Here is an 18,449-nt window from a genome sequence, read left to right as displayed (position 1 = left end):
GCTGTTATACCGACATATACATTAAGGACTTGGTTAATGGCATCTGGGAATCGGCTTTGGCCCTTTTTCGTTATCAAATATTGTGACCATTATAGAGGCAGCCCAACATTTTTGTGTTAGTTGGTTCATACTGGCACAAAGTGTTGCAGTCAATAAGTAGAGTGCCACATACTTAGATATATTAATGTACATATAGGATACTCCATCTGGGCCAGGAGTTTTGCAGGACTTAGACTACTGTACTCCTCTTTCCCGCTTTTGCTGTGATAAGATCAAGAATAGGAAAACATTTATCTAGATCTCATTATGTAGTGGAGTACGTTCCTCCCAATGTTTTGGCTGTGTTCAAGATGGTGGCATGCTTATTGAGCTTAAGTTCGATGTGAGAAGTAATAGATTTTGACCGCTCCCGACCTTGTACCTTCAAATTTATCATAGCTAATGAAATAATCTAGTGAGACCAGAAATATACTACTTGGCCCTCTAGACCTATAGATGGGTCTTTCTGTTGAATCTCATGGGGGAGCAGCCATTTAGGGGTGACAAATTACACTCCAATATAAGTTTTACTCCATAGAGACCATTAGCATGATGTGGAGACCAGCATATGTCTGAGCCTCATTTACAAACTTGGTTAGTTTTTTGGGACCAGATGTACGGAAGCTCCATTTTGCATTTCCTCAATAGCAAATCCTAAGAAATCACTATTTAGGAAATGCAAAACGGAATGTAAGAAAATTCAGATTTTCTAATAGCGATTCCTAAAGAGTCACAATCGCTATTAGGAAATTGGTATTTCGGAAATGCCAGAGATTCCCTAGCTGTGGTCCTAAGGTCCGTTTCTCCCCCCCCCCCCCCCCCTCCCCCCACCCCTCCACACCCCCCGTTTAAATCTAAGGGAAGAAAGAATGTTGCTCTTTAAAAGTGCTCCTTTGCCCTCTAGGCGAGTGTGCGCTTCAAGCCACTGCAAAAAGTGCATTTTCCCATTTTGCACATGGTTACCATCGAATTGGATTTGATGGTAATGGCATTCCCTAAATGCCGATTTCGCATTTAGGAAATGCTATGTACATGTGCTTAGGAAATCACAAATAGAAAATCCCTATTTGCTATTTCCTATTTTGTGACACTCCAATTGCAATTGCTAAAGAGTAGAACTCGCAGTTTGCAACATCACAGAGCTCATTGTACATTTGAAAAGGGAGTTTTGCATTTCTCAACGGTCCGAAATTGCAATTTGGCCCGTTAAGAAATGCAAAAACCTTTCATACATATGGGCCGTGGTTGTCAGTACCAACATTAAAATTGAAATTACCTGCAAGTAGAACAATTCTGGCCCATGGGAAACATTTAGCTATCTCATATTGGGTACTGATTCAATAAAGAGCAGAAATTGCTTACTGTGAAAAGGTTTGTTAAAAATATTATGACCCCTGTAAAGTAGCCAACGGTAAATTAAATTCCCATTGCTTGAATATATAATGAATATGTTTCTAATTTTACGACTGAATGTGTTACTGTGAATTGTAGCTGTGCCATTAATTCTCTAGTAGGTGTACCTGACATTGATGACAAGCCTAACCTACTAAGGATCGAATGCAGGCAGGAAACAGTCTAACTTAGCCCATGCTCTTATGAGATATCAATTTGATAATATCAACTTAAAATTGCCCAATGCAATTTGTCCTATAGACGATTATATTCCAAGTGTGGCACCACCTGGACCCTTGATGACTGAGGGAGATTGTTTTGGGAAATACCAATTGATTTTAGTCACCCTCATTTGTTCTGAATCTTTATGGAGTCATTCTATATCTTCACTTCGCTTGCTGCTGTGCTAACGTGCAGTTTATTTGGGACATACACGCCTGTCAATGAGCTGCTATTTGGTGTTTGTATTATTATTGACAATAGCGCACAGTCTATACTCATTGTAAGTGAGCTTTAGGGACAAGTGTGGGCTCTAGAAAATAAACTACTGTGAGTATGTGAATCTGTGAATTCACTACACCTGTGCCTGCGTGTCCATCTAATTTTATTTCACAGGTGCGGTGTTTTAAAATTTACAACTATGCAATCTCCCTCCCCATGTTTACTGAAGGGCCCTGCTGCCAGTCTGCCTGGCCATCAGTGCACCATTGGACATCTGTTTGGAACAGTCTTTTCGTTGACATCAACCAATAAACTATTTTTCACTTTGGCTCCTGGTTAGTAGGTTACATTTGTTAAAATGACAGAGGAAGCAAAGCAGTCGTCAAGGCAGTAAAGCACTTCAGCGTTCTACTCCCAGATACACAAATTGCACTGTCAATTGACATGCAAGGCTATGAATCATTTATTTACCAGAAAGATATACAAGGTCAGAACCCCCCCAACCCCCTCGATATTATCCGACAGCCATACTGCCTCCAATACCCCTCAACCCCATCACCTTCTCTCCCTCATTGATCTCCCCAACGTCCTAAACTCACTCTAGGCCACACCTACAAAGAAAACATCCTCACATCATTAATCACAAAAGCTCTCCACACAAGAAACAAGGCATTCTTAGACCACTTCCTCAACATAGTCAATGCCACTCTGTCAATGATCCTTACCAGCCTGGTAGTTTTAAACCAATCAAAACAGCTTCTGCTGAGAAACTAGCTATTTCCCTATCGTCCATCTACCTTTCAATGACAAAATCTTTGAGAAGCAGTTTCAGCTCAATTAAAATATCAGATCAGCAAGAATGACATCAAACACACTACCAGGCTCACTTCGAGCAATGCTACAGTAGAAGTCAGATAGTCGACAGTGCCTTCCTTATCACCTACAAGAATGACTTGCAACTTGATCATCTGCAGCCGCCTTTGACTCAGTCGATCACTAAACATAAATAAATCCAACTTCATGAAGAATACATGGGCTTCTCTGGAATGGTCCAACAATAGTTCTACTGCCTCTCCGACTCCCATCAACTCCGCTTTGTGGGAGCTTGAATATGGCAGAAGCGCCGCTCATCTACTTCGGAATGGTCCAGAACTACATTTTCAGTCCTATCATTTTCATCTATATGGAACCCCTTCTCACTGGCAGCAACATCCATCTCCATCAATACACCAGTGGCACACAACTGCACCTGAAAATATGCTTGGCTCACAGCGTCAAGGAATGCATCATCTGCCTCTAGTTCAACCACAATGGAACAACCTGGATCTTAACCCACAGCAAAAATACAATTTCAGCTGGTTACCAAGAGAACCAAACCACAGATTCAAGCCTGGCTCCCTAAAATTAAATTACACAACTTCACTTCCCTGGCTGACATCCTTGCAAAATCATCCTCAAAACAGACCTCTGCTTCAAAGAACACATTGCCTCAAAATGAAGTTTGCATTGCTCCAGTGCTCTCTCCCGAGAAAAGACAAATCTTTCCTTCCAGAAACTGACTTCAGAATAATAGTTAAAGCCTGCGTCCTCTCTCACATGGATGAAGACAACGCTCGGCTAAATGGCCTCCCCACAGCGCATTCTTCCCCTGGAGGGCACCTTCCACACGGCAGCAGGTCTCAGCAAGGGATAAAAATATCCACTTCTTGTGAAAAGTACCACCACAGACGCATATTTTTCCAGATTCGAATCTTTTAAGTGCAAAACGTAAAAAAGCAAACCTAAATCATCCTTTTTCCAGTAATGAGTCCAGGATTTTCTCCAAGCTCCTGCAATTCTGAAAGGAACACCTTTATTTGAAACTCTGTTCCCCTACACAATTTTTCTGCTTCCACCTGAATTTGTAAATAAGCATGAATCATCCCCCATGTGCTATGCCCCCTGCTCAGTGCTTTCCTCCTCTCTAGGCAGATTCTCACTGAACAAATACCAATACATACTTTTCAGTTTCCTCTTTGATGTCTCTTTTATTAACTAAATTGATCCAAATGAATTGTGCGGTCGATGTGCTTAATCTGTGTCCTCAAGGGTGAAGATTAGATGTTCTTCTCTGCTTGGAATGTGTTTAATTGTAATTGTTGAACGAGCTATCCTCTTGTACCTTTCCTGACTCCTTGTAACCTTCCTTTACATTTTTACAGGGGCTACTGACAAAACAACTAAAGACAAACACGAAAAAGGTAAACCCATACATTGTGTTTCCAGGAGAAAATGTCTTCGCTAACTATGATGTTGTTGATTGTAATTCTTAAAATAATGCTAACCTTGTCATGTATATTCCAACTCAGTTCAGACTACTGCTATGTATGGAGAGACAAAATATAAACTATGAAATATTCAGTTTTAATTAAAAGGCGATATCCGATGCATTTTAGCAGGCTCACTATTGCATATAGAATCTAGCAATACATATCCTTCAATAATCCCCACACATTCATACAAGTCAAGAAGTCAGTACCTGAAATGCTTATTACCATGGGGTTATCTGGGACAGGACTGGGCTCAGCTGACGTATCCACAAGCCGCAAGCAGTTTGGAGGAGTTGCAAAGAGAGGGAGTGTATGCACAGTGAAATGACAGGCTGAAAGTAGCCTAGCGTTGCCCCCATCGACTACCACTGCCTGCCACATTGCATATGAGCCCCCAATTCAAGGACTCTTCCTCCAGGTAGTAAGACCCTCTCCTATTGATAGAGGAAACTTGTGGGTGGCTTTAGGATTGGATTCTTGCCGCAGCAGCTGTATGTTCTAGAAAACATTTTTTATTGATTTTCAATAACAACTGTTAGCCCTGGCATCTTTTGCCTGGTCTCCCCTGACGTTTTGCCGCCTTGCCACCTGTTTGCAGACTTCATTTTTGCTGGCTTTAGGATTCTGTGCACTTTACCACTGCTAACTAGTGCTAAAGTGCAGGTGCTCTGTACTCTAAACATGGTGACATTGGCTTAACCACAATTGGCATATTTAATATACTTGTAAGCAGGGGCGTAGCTTGATCGTTTGGATTGGGAAGGGGGTGTGAGCTTCAGATTTCCTAACAATAGCATGCTGGCATATAATGTCAAAATACATTATACTACAAACAAGGCACATGAGAGGGAATAAAGGGGCAGTGGAAAGAGACAAATGCAGATTGTTGGGGATACTAAGTGAGAGAAAACAATATTCTGTAAAATAACCAACATTTTTGAAGACTCAAAGCAGAGAGGGAGAGTGTGTGTGTGTGCATATGTGTGTGTTTATGTAAACAATGTTTGTGAATACCAAAAGACACCACCGTACCCGACTAAACGCACCCGAACCCAACCATTTCCCCCCAAAATACTTTTTTAGAGGGGTGTAACTCCCCAAATACACCCCTGAAGCTCTGCCTCTGCTTGTAAGTCCCTAATAGTGTGCACTATATGTACAGAGGGCCTGTAAATTAAATGCTACTAGTGGGCCTGCAGCACTGCTTGTGCCACCCACTACAGTAGCCCTTTAAACGTGTCTCAGGCCTGCAACTGCAGAGCCTTTGTGTGGAGTTCTAAACTGCTATTTCGACCTGGCAATTGCACTTGCCAGGCCTAAACATTCCTTTTTAGTGCATGTAAGTCACCCCGAAGGTAGGCCCTAGCTAGCCCCAAGGACTGGGTACAGTGTATTTGAAATGTTGGACATGTACTTTTAAGTTTAACATGCCGTGGTAGCTTTTGTCTTTTTATTAAATTCTTCTTTCACTACTGCAAGGTCTATCTCACCCATAGGTTAACAATGAATTACCTTGATACAGTTTTTAAGTGTAATTTTCAAATTAGGAAAATATAGAAATTTGGTGTCTCTGGGCTCACAATTTTAAATCACTACTTATGGGGAAGTCCTATTTTAAATTGTAAGCCTGAAAATGACACTTTTAGAAAGTTTGCTTTTACTTACTTTAACCATTCTGTGTCTCTGCCTTTCTCTGAATGCATGTCTGGAGTGGGTGACAGCTGAGCTTTGTGCATTCCCTCTTGACAGTCACACACAAAGGGAGCTGAGGTGTGCCATTTACATCATGATGGCCCTTCACCGGGCTGATGGGTCTTCCTGAGCTGGCTGGATGGAAGGGAGAAGCTGACACTTGCACCTGAATAGGGATGTGTCTGTCCTCACAAGGTGAGGTCCATAACCCCCTGTAGTGTCTGGAGCCAGGGTTTTAAGGGCAGTGACCTTGTGCACTTCAAAGGCTTCTCTTTAAAATCTCCCCCACTTCAAAGTCACAACTGGATGTAAGTACTGGACCCCAAACCCCACAAAATCAATACACTTCTGGATCTGAGAACATTCTGCTAGGAAGGACTGCTGTGCTGACAGGAGGGACTGCCACTCTGCTGAACTGCTTTGCTGTGTTGGTCAGCTACCTGCTGCCTCTTGCCTATGACTGAGAAGGACTGGACTTGCCTCTCAACATCTTCAAAAAGAAAATCCTGTTTGGTTTTTAAACAAAAACTGCAGATGGAGCCCCTTAACAAACAATAAAATTCACTGACAGGAACCGCTGTGACAGCAGCTCGTGGCAATGCCTTATAAATGAAGGCAAACTTGGCAGTCATTTTTAAATCTGTCAGGCGGTACCTCCATCAGGCTGATGGAGAAATTTACATCATTGCCCTGGCCGAATAACAAGCCGTCTGCCTAAGTGCAAATCAGGCCCTTAATGTACCGGCACTGGGTGTCCCGACATGTAAGGCTGCCCTGGAGGATACTACCCACAACAAAATTCACAGAGAACAAGGGTATGGAGGAGAAACGGGAGGCGTTCAAATTGGTCATCTGTAGTCATTATTCCACCAAATTGGTAGGGGTTCGCACACAACTGCAAACTGAGATGTCCCAACAGGGACTTTTAAATAGATTGGAGCTGCATCAATCTGGCTCAAATTCTATGACTATTGTGGTTAACTTGTCAAGGCTCACAATGAGTGCGATAAACGGGGAAATTACTGGCCTGGCTTTCCAACCCTGACAAGCTAAACTCTCTGATCCTTAAAATATGCGCTGCACATTGCTACCCATTGTGTGCCTAAATGGGCATCAATTAGGCTTTCTTGACTTATTATACAGATCTCCATGCACAGCAGGAAATAACTAATACTCATGCCCTCCACGATTACATACTAAAGGCCGGTTCACATCAGTTACCTACTGAAGTGGTGACCACACTGGGTGGGGGGGGATTACCATCTAAGAGGTACAAGGGGGGAGTAGGGTGCTATCTGGAGGCTAAGTGCCTGGATCCAATGGCTTGCCTATCGAATTCTATGCCACTTTTATTGAGGGTCTTGCACCCGGCCTATCTAATTTGTACAATATGGCCGGAACCACCACCACCGTCTGTCTCCCATCAACGATACGTGAGACCTTACTGTTCTACCCTTGAAGAAGAACTAGGCGTATGACCTAGTGACATCTTATAGACCACTTTTCATATTGAATGTGGATTACAAGGTGCTTAGCAAAATATTGGTCTATAGATTGCTCCCCCATGCAGGCAATCTCATTCGTCACAATCTACTTATCTGCAGCAGGATACCAAATATCCAGCAGTTGTTGCAGTCCTTACACGTCCCACCGGTGGAATTTCCTGAAGTCCTTGCAGTTTCTATAGATCCAGAGAAGGCCTTTGATTCTCTGCGATGGGATATCCTTAATGTGACAGTGGCCAGTATGCAGCAAATTGCTTGGGTGGACATGTCTTCTTTACACTTCCCTGACGGCTCATGTCAAGACTGAAATTGTTATTTCCAAACCTTAACAGGAGGAAAGAGGCACACAGCAGGGCTGCCTCTCACCGGTTCTTTTTGTCCTGACCATGGAACCACTGGTCTTCACACTGTGCAGGGGACAGCATTATCAAGGCCTGCAGACTGGCACCCCCATACTTCTCCCTCTATGCATGTGGCCTACTGTTTTACCTACAGGGTGAACACTCAAATGTTAAAGATGCTGTCAAGGCACTAGTTGACTTTGGGTGTCATTCAGACTCAGGTGTTAATAGGGACAAATCCAGTGTGTACCCACTACATACCCTGGAATCAAAGTTTATCACACCAAAACAGAATTACTGGCGTGAAACAGCTGTGCTAGCTTCCCTACATCATTTGATGCACTTCAGTTTGACTCTTCCATTGTCTATCGTAGGTAGGGTTATACTGTCAAGGATGATTTTTCTTTCGCACCTCATATATTTCCTTTTCTGCCCTACCAATTTGCCTTCCCAAATCCCTCTTCTACAAGGTGGATGGCCTGTTGACTTAACATATATGGGGGTGAACCATTGCAGAATTGCTTTTGCAAAACTTCGACTTCACAGCTTTTCTCCCCCATGACAACTACTGGTCTGGTCTACATGACTGGAGCCACAGGGGCATGACCACTCAAAGAGACTGGCACAATATTGGGCAATTGCAGAGTGTCCGTGACCTGACATATGTGTTTGCACTCTACTTGCAACATTTCTTACTAAATGGTGCAGTGACATTTGCCATAGGGTGTTCCTTGGATGAAGATGGGCAGGAGCTGGCTGAACATAGTTGTTTGAAAGCTATCTGTATGACTAACTGGTGCACAAGGGTGATAACTCTCCTCTATAGATAGCTACTGCCCCGCATTAAGGGCAAGCAAGCTAGGCTTTGTGAGTGGTGGGCCACAGACCTGGGACTGTAGCTTAGGGATGCGGATTGGGCCAATATACTGACATAAACTACTTGTACATCCCGAAATTACCTATTCAAATTGATCCAGTACTACAACGTGAATAGGATATCTCTGACTCCTAAATGAATCGACCTCACATTCCTTAAAGAGCATGCGGCGAGCTGGAAGGGGCTGATGTTTATCGTATGGTGTGGGACTGCCCGATTCTCACGCCCCACTAGGGTCTGGTCCTGAATATCATCAGCACCTTCACAGGCCGAAGCCTAGGCAGGACGCCAGCAGTCAGTCTGTTGGGATTTTATCCAAAACCTAAGACCAAACTGGTTACTACTAGGTTTGCAAATGTGTCCCTTATCCTGGCCCGACGGGAACTGCCCATGTTTTGGAATTGCCCCTACTAGCAATACAGTTCAGGGCTGGAGACGGGAGCGGACTGCACGGTCTGGGTGTGAGGGAGCCATGTTGAACTTAGAAGCACTATCTTGACATGTACAGGGGTGGGAAACTAGCCTTCAGGGCTGCCAGCTTATCGACGAGGGTGGGCAGCGGATCTCCCTCCCAGATGGAGATTCCTCTGAGTGATACCCCGAAGGACCCTAGCCTAAGGAGTCCGGTTGGACTTGGCTTGGGACAGGTGTCCTGGGTGGGTGACTACTGGCCCGGGCGCTCTGGAACTTGCCCTCTCCCCCCGACAACACCTTCACAGCATCCTGGCCTTGAAGTACACCGCAGTGGCAGTTTGTTACTGTGTTTTCATATTTGTTTTGTTTTCCCTTGCCTTCCACGCCTCTAATCCCGTTGTATTTGATGTAAGACGCTTTTATATTCTATCTGTATTTGTCTTCTGGCACGGGTTCGATCACTTTCCGACACTGCTATTCCGTTGCAATTCTGCAGTCGTCTGATATCTGGTGACGATTTCCCGAAAATGCTGTAGACTTCCGCGTGCAAAGCATTGCTCCTTTCATACTGACTTATGTTTTATAACAGGACCTTAATAAAGTATGTTTTAACGAAAGTGCTGCCTTAGGACACGTCCAGGACCTATTGTTGCCTAGAACAGTCCCTTACTTTACCAGCTTTGAAATATTCTCTGCAGACCCATTTCCACGAATATGACCTTTCTAAGCATTTTTCCAACACCAATAAGTATGTTTGAATTGTGAATACTTGAAACAAACTTCCGATAGAAAATGAGAATTTGTATACCGCACTGATGTTAATAGCTTCTAAATACCCGATAATCCTAAGAATTACCACTGATGATTTCAAATAACGAAACTGCAGCTTCATGTTTGTCTTTTAATGTGCACAGTGGAATGGAGTGATGCATAAATGTTTCTATTTTTCTCATAGATAAGAAAAAGAAACCTAAACTATTAAATAAGTTTGATAAATCGATTAAAGTGGAACTGGATGCTGCAGAGAAGCTGCGGAAGAAGGTTTGTGGAGATATTAAATAAAGTTCTGATTCTTTTACAATGGGTAAATTGTATAAATCGTTGACAGATATATGTGAGTTGTGGTACATTTAAACGAAGTTACTTTTTGGGGATTTTACTACCAGCTTCCTGATAACACCTTACCTTTCTTCTCCCTCCCTTGTTGTACCCTGTGTTCTTTCTGTGCACTTTTGATGCATTTCCATCCCACACCTCTATCCTCCTCAAACTCTTCCTCCACTCCTCCAGCCCATCTCCTCCCGACTCGACATAGTACAGCTTGAAAAATGCTTTTGTTTGCCATGTAGTTTAGAATAATTGTACTCCCGTAATGGTTTTATTTTAATTTCCCTTGCTACAAAATGAACAGTTTATTGCTGTACCAGCTATTGCTCAAATCCAGCAATTACATTGTATTCTGGTCCCAGTTCACCTTATTGTTTCCTAATATTCCCTTACCTGCTGTACTTACTTAAATGTGACTCACAAAATGTTACGTCCTCGCGTAGCAGTCATCACTGCCCCTGTGTCGTGTTATTTCTGCCGCAAATCACTGTGGGGCTTGTGTGTTATAGGATTTATGTCGTGGCTACTTTGCACTTTTTACTAAATAATTTAGGCCCTGTTTAGATCTTTGAACAAAACCTGAACTAGGGGCAAGTCCCAGTTTGTGCCCAGTTCAAAGTCGCAAGTTTTGTATTAATTGCCCCACATGCTGTTTGCCCTCAAGACTTTCAAATAGTTATACCTGGTGTAATTGTTGCAGTCAAACACCCGACTTCCTGAGTTTGCTCATCTCGGCAGGGGTGAAACATTGTGCAGTTAGTATGTTATCACCCACTACGAGGTGTGCAAATCATGGTGTGGCAATAACACACCCACAAAATGCCATAACACATATTACAAATTGCTTGTGTGCTTCCACTGCGCACATTTTTGCTTAATATTCGGAATGACCCCCTTTGTCTTTTACTTAGACCATTTGCGTAAGAGAATCTTGATTGTGTAGAACTAGTTCTAGATGCTCATGTGACCCCAGGTTCTATCTGCCCTGGATCAGGGAGCCGGGATAGTAGTGTTGGACCTACAGGGCGACTATTTCCATGTTCCTGTACTGCAGAACCACAGGCACTACCTGCACTTAAAGGAGGCCATGAGTATTTTCAGTTTGTGGTGCTTCCTTTCTGCCTCACCAGTGCTCCTCGGGTATTCACAAAGGTAATGGTGGTAGTTGCAGAAGAGGTTGGTTGTTCAAGTCTTCCCCTACCTTAACAACTGGCTTGTGAAGGCAGGCGCAGCTCAGACAACTTCCAGATCACAGCGAACCTCCTAACATCGTTGGAGGTCACTCTGTGTGCCAGAGTCACACCTGAATCCCTCACAGAGGCTTTCATCAGAGCCATCCTGGCTACTGAGCATTATCTGGCCTTCCCTCTGGATGAGGGAGTGCAGGACATTTGGCCTATGATCCTGATGCTTCAGGCTTGGGTCTGGGTCTCAGTGACCATGGCTGAGTCTTCTTGGACTATTGGCCTCCTGCATCCTGATAGTCGATCTTCCCAGGTGTCATATGTGGGCTCTGCAATGGGATCTATAGACTCAGCGAGGCCAGCACTAAGGGAACCTGTCAGGTAACATACAGGTTTTGGAGAAGACTGCAAAAGGTCTGCAGTGGTGATAGGTCATCCGCAATTGGACCTGTGCCAGTCCCCTCTCCTAATCCCACCAAAAGCTGATGATGGTGACATATGCCTCGCTGCTGGTTTGTGGAGGTCATCTAAGATAGGTGGAGATCAGAGATCTCTGGTCTTCATCAGAGACCTGCCTTCACATCAGCCTTTTGGAGTTTCAGGCTCTTCGCTTGGCATTGAGGCCTTCTTGCCTGCCAGCATTGTGGTATTGCAAGAAGCAGGGTGGGGACATGAGCCCTGTCCCAGGGGGCCCTGCACCTCTGGAACTAGCTGATTCGTAAGGGCATGTTCCTGATCCTGCACCACCTGGCACCACCTGGCAGGATCTGGCAGGATCTTTAAATACCAGGACGGACTCACTCAGCCGGCAATGGCTAGCGGATCAGTAATGGCAGTAATACCCAGAGGAGGTTGATGGCATCTTTCAGCAAAAGTGAGAACCGTAGTTCGATCTCTTCATGACTACTGTGAATTGTTTCTTGGAATTGGAGGTTGAGAGTCATGCGGATTCAAGGTGCGACTTGAAACCAGATATAGATTGAAGGACCATAATATGGCATGGAGATGATATAATTAAATGGAATTGCTGTTATTTTGCTCTGAAAATTCATCTTAGTAAGGAACGACTATGACAGCATTTCATCAAGGATAAGCAACATATCGACACAATCTATCATGATTCGATTATGAGACCTACTTGAAAGTCTTATTTTATGAACCTGCTAATTACTTTTCCCCTTACTTTCCTCACATGAGCCCTAAAGCAGCTGTTGGTGAGCTGCGAAACACGTGATAGCTGTGACTGTATCAGAATATTAGGAACAATTCATGGGACTTGTACTTTGTTTTCAAATGTGTGTAAAAAGTTATCACTGTAAAGAAACTCTGGTTGAAATTACTGGTATTACAAGTAAAAAGATTTTTGAAAGGGGATTTTAAAAGAAAGTTGTTGTTCAATAAAGAAAAAGCAAAAAAGTGAAGGTGTATGGGCTAATTATAATGTAGCTAGTTGATAATGGCTCCCTGCTGATGTGTGTTTATATTTCTTCGTAAAATATCTGTTTACTGGGTTACTGATATAGTGGGTGGTAGCCTAGCGGAGAGCCGTTCACATCTGTAACACATAATATAATCAAACGAGAATGCGCAATATCAGCACTTTTGCCTGCTGGAATTCCTAAGAAGTCTCTCTCTCAGAGGTGCATTCCGCCTAGAGTTGAGCCTGGGACTCTTGTATGGCTTGCCGCCACTGTCTCTCTTGCCCTGAGTTCCGAAGTAGTCAGGAATTACCGGACTCAATTTATCGTAGAAGCTCCAAATTGGGCCAGGAAAGTGTGGTACTCGGAACTTCTGGGTATGAGCATCTTTCATACCCAGAAACCTTGGGAGTTATTCCTTTCTTATTTATTCTAAAGATAAGGAATCGTAGTCAGAAGTCCCCATTAGAAGAACAGGTTATTTACCACAGTAATGCCCTTTCTGGTGGATACTCTAAAATCAGTTTTCTCCCCCCATCACACACACACACACACACACACACACACACACCACCCCCATCCAACCCCCCTCCCCCTTTTTCCAACACGTCAGACTCAGTCTGCAAGGAGACGAGCAGAGATGACTTTTTCTGCAGGGTAGCCAACTCCACTTGCTGTGAGGGAGGTTCTGTGGTGTGACACACCGTGGATCACTGGATGCCCAAAAAGGTGAAATTGTGGACCAATCAGTGGAGTTGGGATGCACTGGGCACCATTACCGACTAGGTCTATCTACTGAGGGTGTGAGATGAATGCTGGAGGCAAAGACTGCTCAGAAGAGGATGTTACAGTGAGGGGAAAAGGAGAGGCCAAGAGAGAAGCTGAAGTGAACTTGACAGATTCATGGCAGATTTTTCCCTGAGCCACCTTCATAATATCCTGACAAGCATCTGCTGTTTGATCTTTTGGGAGCCATTGGTTTGTATTAAATTAGTTGTGATGAGAATATTCATACACTGCACTGTATAGGATGCTGAAGATCTACCCCACCTATAATTAATCATATTGCCGAACATGGGCCCTAATCGTCAAAAGGATTCCAGTTGTTCACAGCAAGTCCTAAGAAGAGAACAAGATACATATTTTTGCCCCAAAGACTAGCTTCCTTTCATTGAAGTGCTACTTCAGAGGATGTCTTTTTTCACTGACATACGCACACCACTACCAAATTTGATACCACTTGGTACATACCAGTCAGATGTCACTTTGGTCCAGGCCCTAGTTCTGGTAACAGTGAACACAGAGGCCAGTAGAGCTCACCGCATGACAACCCGAAAGGGCTTGTACAGAAAGTGAGCATAATCCTGGTTACACAAGTAACCACAGTCACCATCAAATAGATCTTTTTGCGAGACATGAAGGGATAATGTGGGATATCCTGGACCAGGGTAGAAATTTGCAGTAGAGATCTGTTATCATAGAGAGAGCTATGGTGGCCTTAGCTTCTGCAGGAAAAGAAAGTCATGCAGCAGAACGACTCAAATAATTGGAATTTTCTTAAGATGAAAGTGACAGGATGGTTTTTCAGTTGGAAGAGTATTTGAAAACAAATACTAGCTTCTGGCTGAATCACTACTGAAATCCTCATTGAAGAAAGTTTAGAGCATCCATTCCAGAATAAGAGATTGTGAGGGACTTAGGCTGTGGTGGTTTAAGGGACGAGAGGTATCCCAAAATGTCTAATACCCAGAAGGTTTAAGGAAGCATTTGAAGATGGGTGCATTAAATGAACAGGTGGAATCCTCACGTGTGGCTTGAGCATGTACCTCAAAGTTGGTCTATTTTACACTCCTTTTATTTTTTATATCCATATTCTTTTTCGTTTCATTACTCTAATTCCCAAAACATAAGTTTGAATGGTTTAGTTAGACATTTGCAAAAATGCTGACTCATGCGTTGCATGTAATTTTCCAGTCGATATTCCAATTTACTCTTCTCTTCCAAACTCATTTCCATTCAGCGCCAGAATGAATTTCCTACATCTTGTTCCTGTATTGTTGTCCTTTTTACCTCGATCCCTACATTTATCATTGTATTCCCACCATCACCTTGTGTGAAGAAGCTGTCGACTGATTAAACACGTATAATGCAGATGGTTTCAAACAATACATATTGTACGATGTCACTTTTGATGTTGTTCACCAGCCTGCTTGATTGTTAATCGAAATAGTTGTTGAAAAAGTCAATAAGTCTGTCTTTCGGTAAAAACTGGTAAAGTGTGAAATTGGTGAGGTGAAGCATTTTTTCTTTACCAGTGGTCTGCTGATTTTACTTGATGACTGAACGTTTGGGAAAACTTTTGTTTTAATTAACTAAAACCTGCGGCTCCAAATCTTTTAGAATCACTTTTGGTATGTTAGGCTCTAAAATTGTTTAAAAAAAAAAAAAACAATATGACGAAATGATCACTCATTGATAACACTGAGAATAACTTATTTGTACACAGTGATATAAGCTACACTTTTGCAGCTCATAACAGAGATGTTATTATCCAGATTATCGACCTTGGCAGAATGGAAGGATGAGTTGGCCTAACCAGGATTCGATCTTCTGCTCTGCGGCCCCTTCCATGTCATCAGCCAGCGTTTAACTCACTGTCGCATCTTGCAGAGGTTCGCGAGGCGAACTCATAATTTAGCTGTAGTCGAATGGTATTGAAAGCAAGCAACCAAAAATATGAGTTAGCCGATGAAAGGTGTCATCTCTGCAGAAAGAAACCGCAATATGGCATGATAATTTTTTAATAGGAGCAATATTTTATGTTTTTCGGTTGTTATGCTGTTTGAGAAATGAACTGCCGTTTACCTGGCTGATACCATTTTGTCCTGAATTCTGATATCTTACGGGCAGCAAGTCTTTCCTCCGAGTAGAAAAAGTACTCGTTAATTGTTTTCCTTTTTGAGGGGTGTCTGGCGTTGTGTTTTTTCCTGGATTTAAATCTATAGGGATTAAGCATGCGGTTTATTGTTTAGACCTCTGTAGCTATGAGTGTCATGGCATTTACTCAATAATGCACATATACGCCTAGGTTAGAACGAGATTCATAGATACATTTTTCTTTTTTAACAGGGTAAAAGCGATGAAGCGGTGAAGGCATTTGAGGAATTAGTGAAAAAATACCCACAAAGCCCACGAGCCAGATACGGCAAAGCTCAGGTACTGTATGTTCTACTTCGGTGTGTTTTTGGTACCTTCGTTCAGAAAGAGGAGGCAGCGTAGGTCGCTTATGCGCATGCCACATTCAGGATGTTGACTAGTAACAACCTGAACCAAAATCCAACATTTAACTCACTCAGTTCTCTGCCTTACCTTTTTTTCTGGCACTTGCAAGGAGTTGGTCGAATCAATTGAATCCATTAGAAGCCTGCACAACACTGAAAATATTAGTCATCTATTATTTTAGCCTTAAGATGTGACCGGCAACTGTGACGTGTCTGTTATCCAGTTGTCAGAGTAGAGCCCTAGCGTCGGCTTCCTTCCAAGAGGCCTGCAGATTAAGAATTCTTTCTTGTTTCACAATTTATTTGAGTAAGGTAATTAAGGTGTTTAGAATCATCATTTCAGAGTGCAGACTAGGATTGATTACTAGAAACATTCTTTCAAAAGCTTGTTCTCCCATTGCAGGAGAGTCCGTGTTGCTACATCTGGCCGCACAGTGTTTTCTACTTACATTCTTTTTCAGGTAGCCTTCTTCAGGGGGGCAAAATCCACTGTCTTAGCTTAGTCAGTGAGATTCGGTGGGGGAAGGAGGAGGTGTGAGTCTCAAATTTTCCACCAAAAAAAGCAGTGGGGTGAAGGCTTAGATGATCAAGGCTCGGGGTGGACTGTTTCCGTGAGGGACGGGATCAGTATTGACTGGCATTAGGTGGTTCTCTGTCTACAGTGGCACAGTGTGTGATTGCTGATGGGTTGGAATATTACACGAGCGTTTGCTACTGGCTAGACTATTTGAAAATATACAACCACTCACCTTTTGGGTGTTTGATTGCCGGTAGTCTGCCTCAAAACGGGTGCAGATTTCCAAGCTTACTGCTTCCAGTGTTTGTGAAAAGTAGAACATCTGCAGCCATTCAAGGAGTACTTCAGTGGGTGTAGATTTACTGCTTTTTCGGTAAACCAATCAATATAAATATTTGTTTCCGCTCCAAAAAATTAACAAGATAAAAGCTCTTACTGAATTGAGAACAATGATGGTAGTTTCCATGGGAACTCTTGACTATTGGCATGTTCAACACAGTGGCCTAGTGTGCCTGTCCTGGAATCACTTATTGTTAATCTATTTCGACTGTATGCACTGTTCTTCGTCTCTGCTAAAAGAATCCTTATGGTAGAGTTGTGAAATCAGTACAAGGAGGCAGGGCTCAATGTTTAAAATCCGCACCTTTTACAAATCATTTCAAGTGACTGATGGCCCCATGTACCAAGCCAGAGCCACAAAGATAGGTGGACGCACCAGCAAATCGATAGGTAAAGCCGAGCCAGAATCGAGGCAAGGGTCTGGCTTAGCATTGTGTCTGTGCATGAGCCAAGCCATGAAAACGTTTGGCGTGTATATTGTGCAGGTAACATACAGTCTCTTCAAAATTCATAAGTGTATTTCCTTAACATTCACCATAGTACATTAAATTATATCCCTACAGTGATAGAATTTTAATGAAAGTGATAGTTTTTAAACGTGAACTTGAAATATGTATGGCTCACCCTCCTATGATGCTGTTAGTGCATTTAGAGGCAGGTCAGTAGTCGGGTAAACTCGAAACGATTCCTACATATTATAGACGGAAAAACATTATAGTCTATTAAGTCAAACATAGGATGTGTTGGTGCAGCGCACATCCTGAGCGCAAGTATTTGAAAGTGCTCTTATTTGTGATATTAAAGAAAAAAGAGGCTCTTTAAAATAAAATGTTTACCTAGGATCACAGAATTTGGATTCGCAGGGAAGCTGGTATTGATTCTAGGCTGTCTAGTTTCACATTTTGAAATGCAGCCCCAGTTGTACAGTTTTACATCAAAGGTCACCTTTTCATCTTTTATTCTTGGCACAGGAGAAAAAAGACAGCACACACATATGGGACCTAACTCAGTGCCTCCGAGATGCAACTACCAAGGCAAGGGCACAGTTATATGGAAGGGATGTCACACCCCTAACACCCACTCCCTGAAGCTATGCCCCTGCCAAAATCCTCTGTTTATACTTGAATCTCTTTGGGAACGGGCACAATTTCTAAGATACATAAAAAGGTATAAATCTACACATCACCTTACCAGCATTTGATAGCCTTTAAACGCCGTTGGGGAGCCCAGCCCTTTAGTTCGTTCAATGAAATACATAACAGTGTTTTTCTTCCGAAGCACAGGGTCCGTACCACAACCATTGTGTTGTATATAGTGCCCTAAACAAATAAAAAAGCTATTTTAAGTTGACACTCGCTTAGAACAGTTCCAATAGGCTGTATTTAATCTTTATCATACTGGTGGACATTGATACCCCTCTTATCCTCCCCTTTTCTTGGCATCGATTCCAACACTTTCTGCATAACATTTCATAAAATTATTAGCTTTTCAGCAGATACTTTGCAAGTCCATGTTACCTTAAAAGTGGATGAAACATTACACAACCTCTAGCAACTTAATCTGGACCAGAAATAGCTTAATTCCACATTTTTA

The 18,449-nt window shown here is 42.8% G+C and overlaps 1 protein-coding gene across 4 annotated transcripts in view; it reads left to right on the top strand.

Annotated features, from left to right (window-relative positions):
- The window catches only part of ASPH (aspartate beta-hydroxylase), a 590,871-nt gene that overhangs the window by 387,971 nt on the left and 184,451 nt on the right, over positions 1 to 18,449 (top strand). For all 4 annotated transcript variants that reach the window (XM_069220239.1, XM_069220242.1, XM_069220243.1 and 1 more), the window contains 3 exons: positions 4,074 to 4,112; positions 9,966 to 10,051; positions 15,849 to 15,935. In XM_069220239.1, coding sequence (XP_069076340.1) covers positions 4,074 to 4,112; positions 9,966 to 10,051; positions 15,849 to 15,935 — 212 coding nt within the window. The remainder of the gene's footprint in view (positions 1 to 4,073; positions 4,113 to 9,965; positions 10,052 to 15,848; positions 15,936 to 18,449) is intronic.

Source organism: Pleurodeles waltl, chromosome 2_2 (genome assembly GCF_031143425.1).
Source record: "Pleurodeles waltl isolate 20211129_DDA chromosome 2_2, aPleWal1.hap1.20221129, whole genome shotgun sequence".
In the NCBI taxonomy this organism is placed as follows: Eukaryota; Metazoa; Chordata; class Amphibia; order Caudata; family Salamandridae; genus Pleurodeles; species Pleurodeles waltl.
The sequence above is the reverse complement of the archived record's forward strand: the minus strand, read 5'-3'. Positions and strand labels throughout refer to the sequence as shown.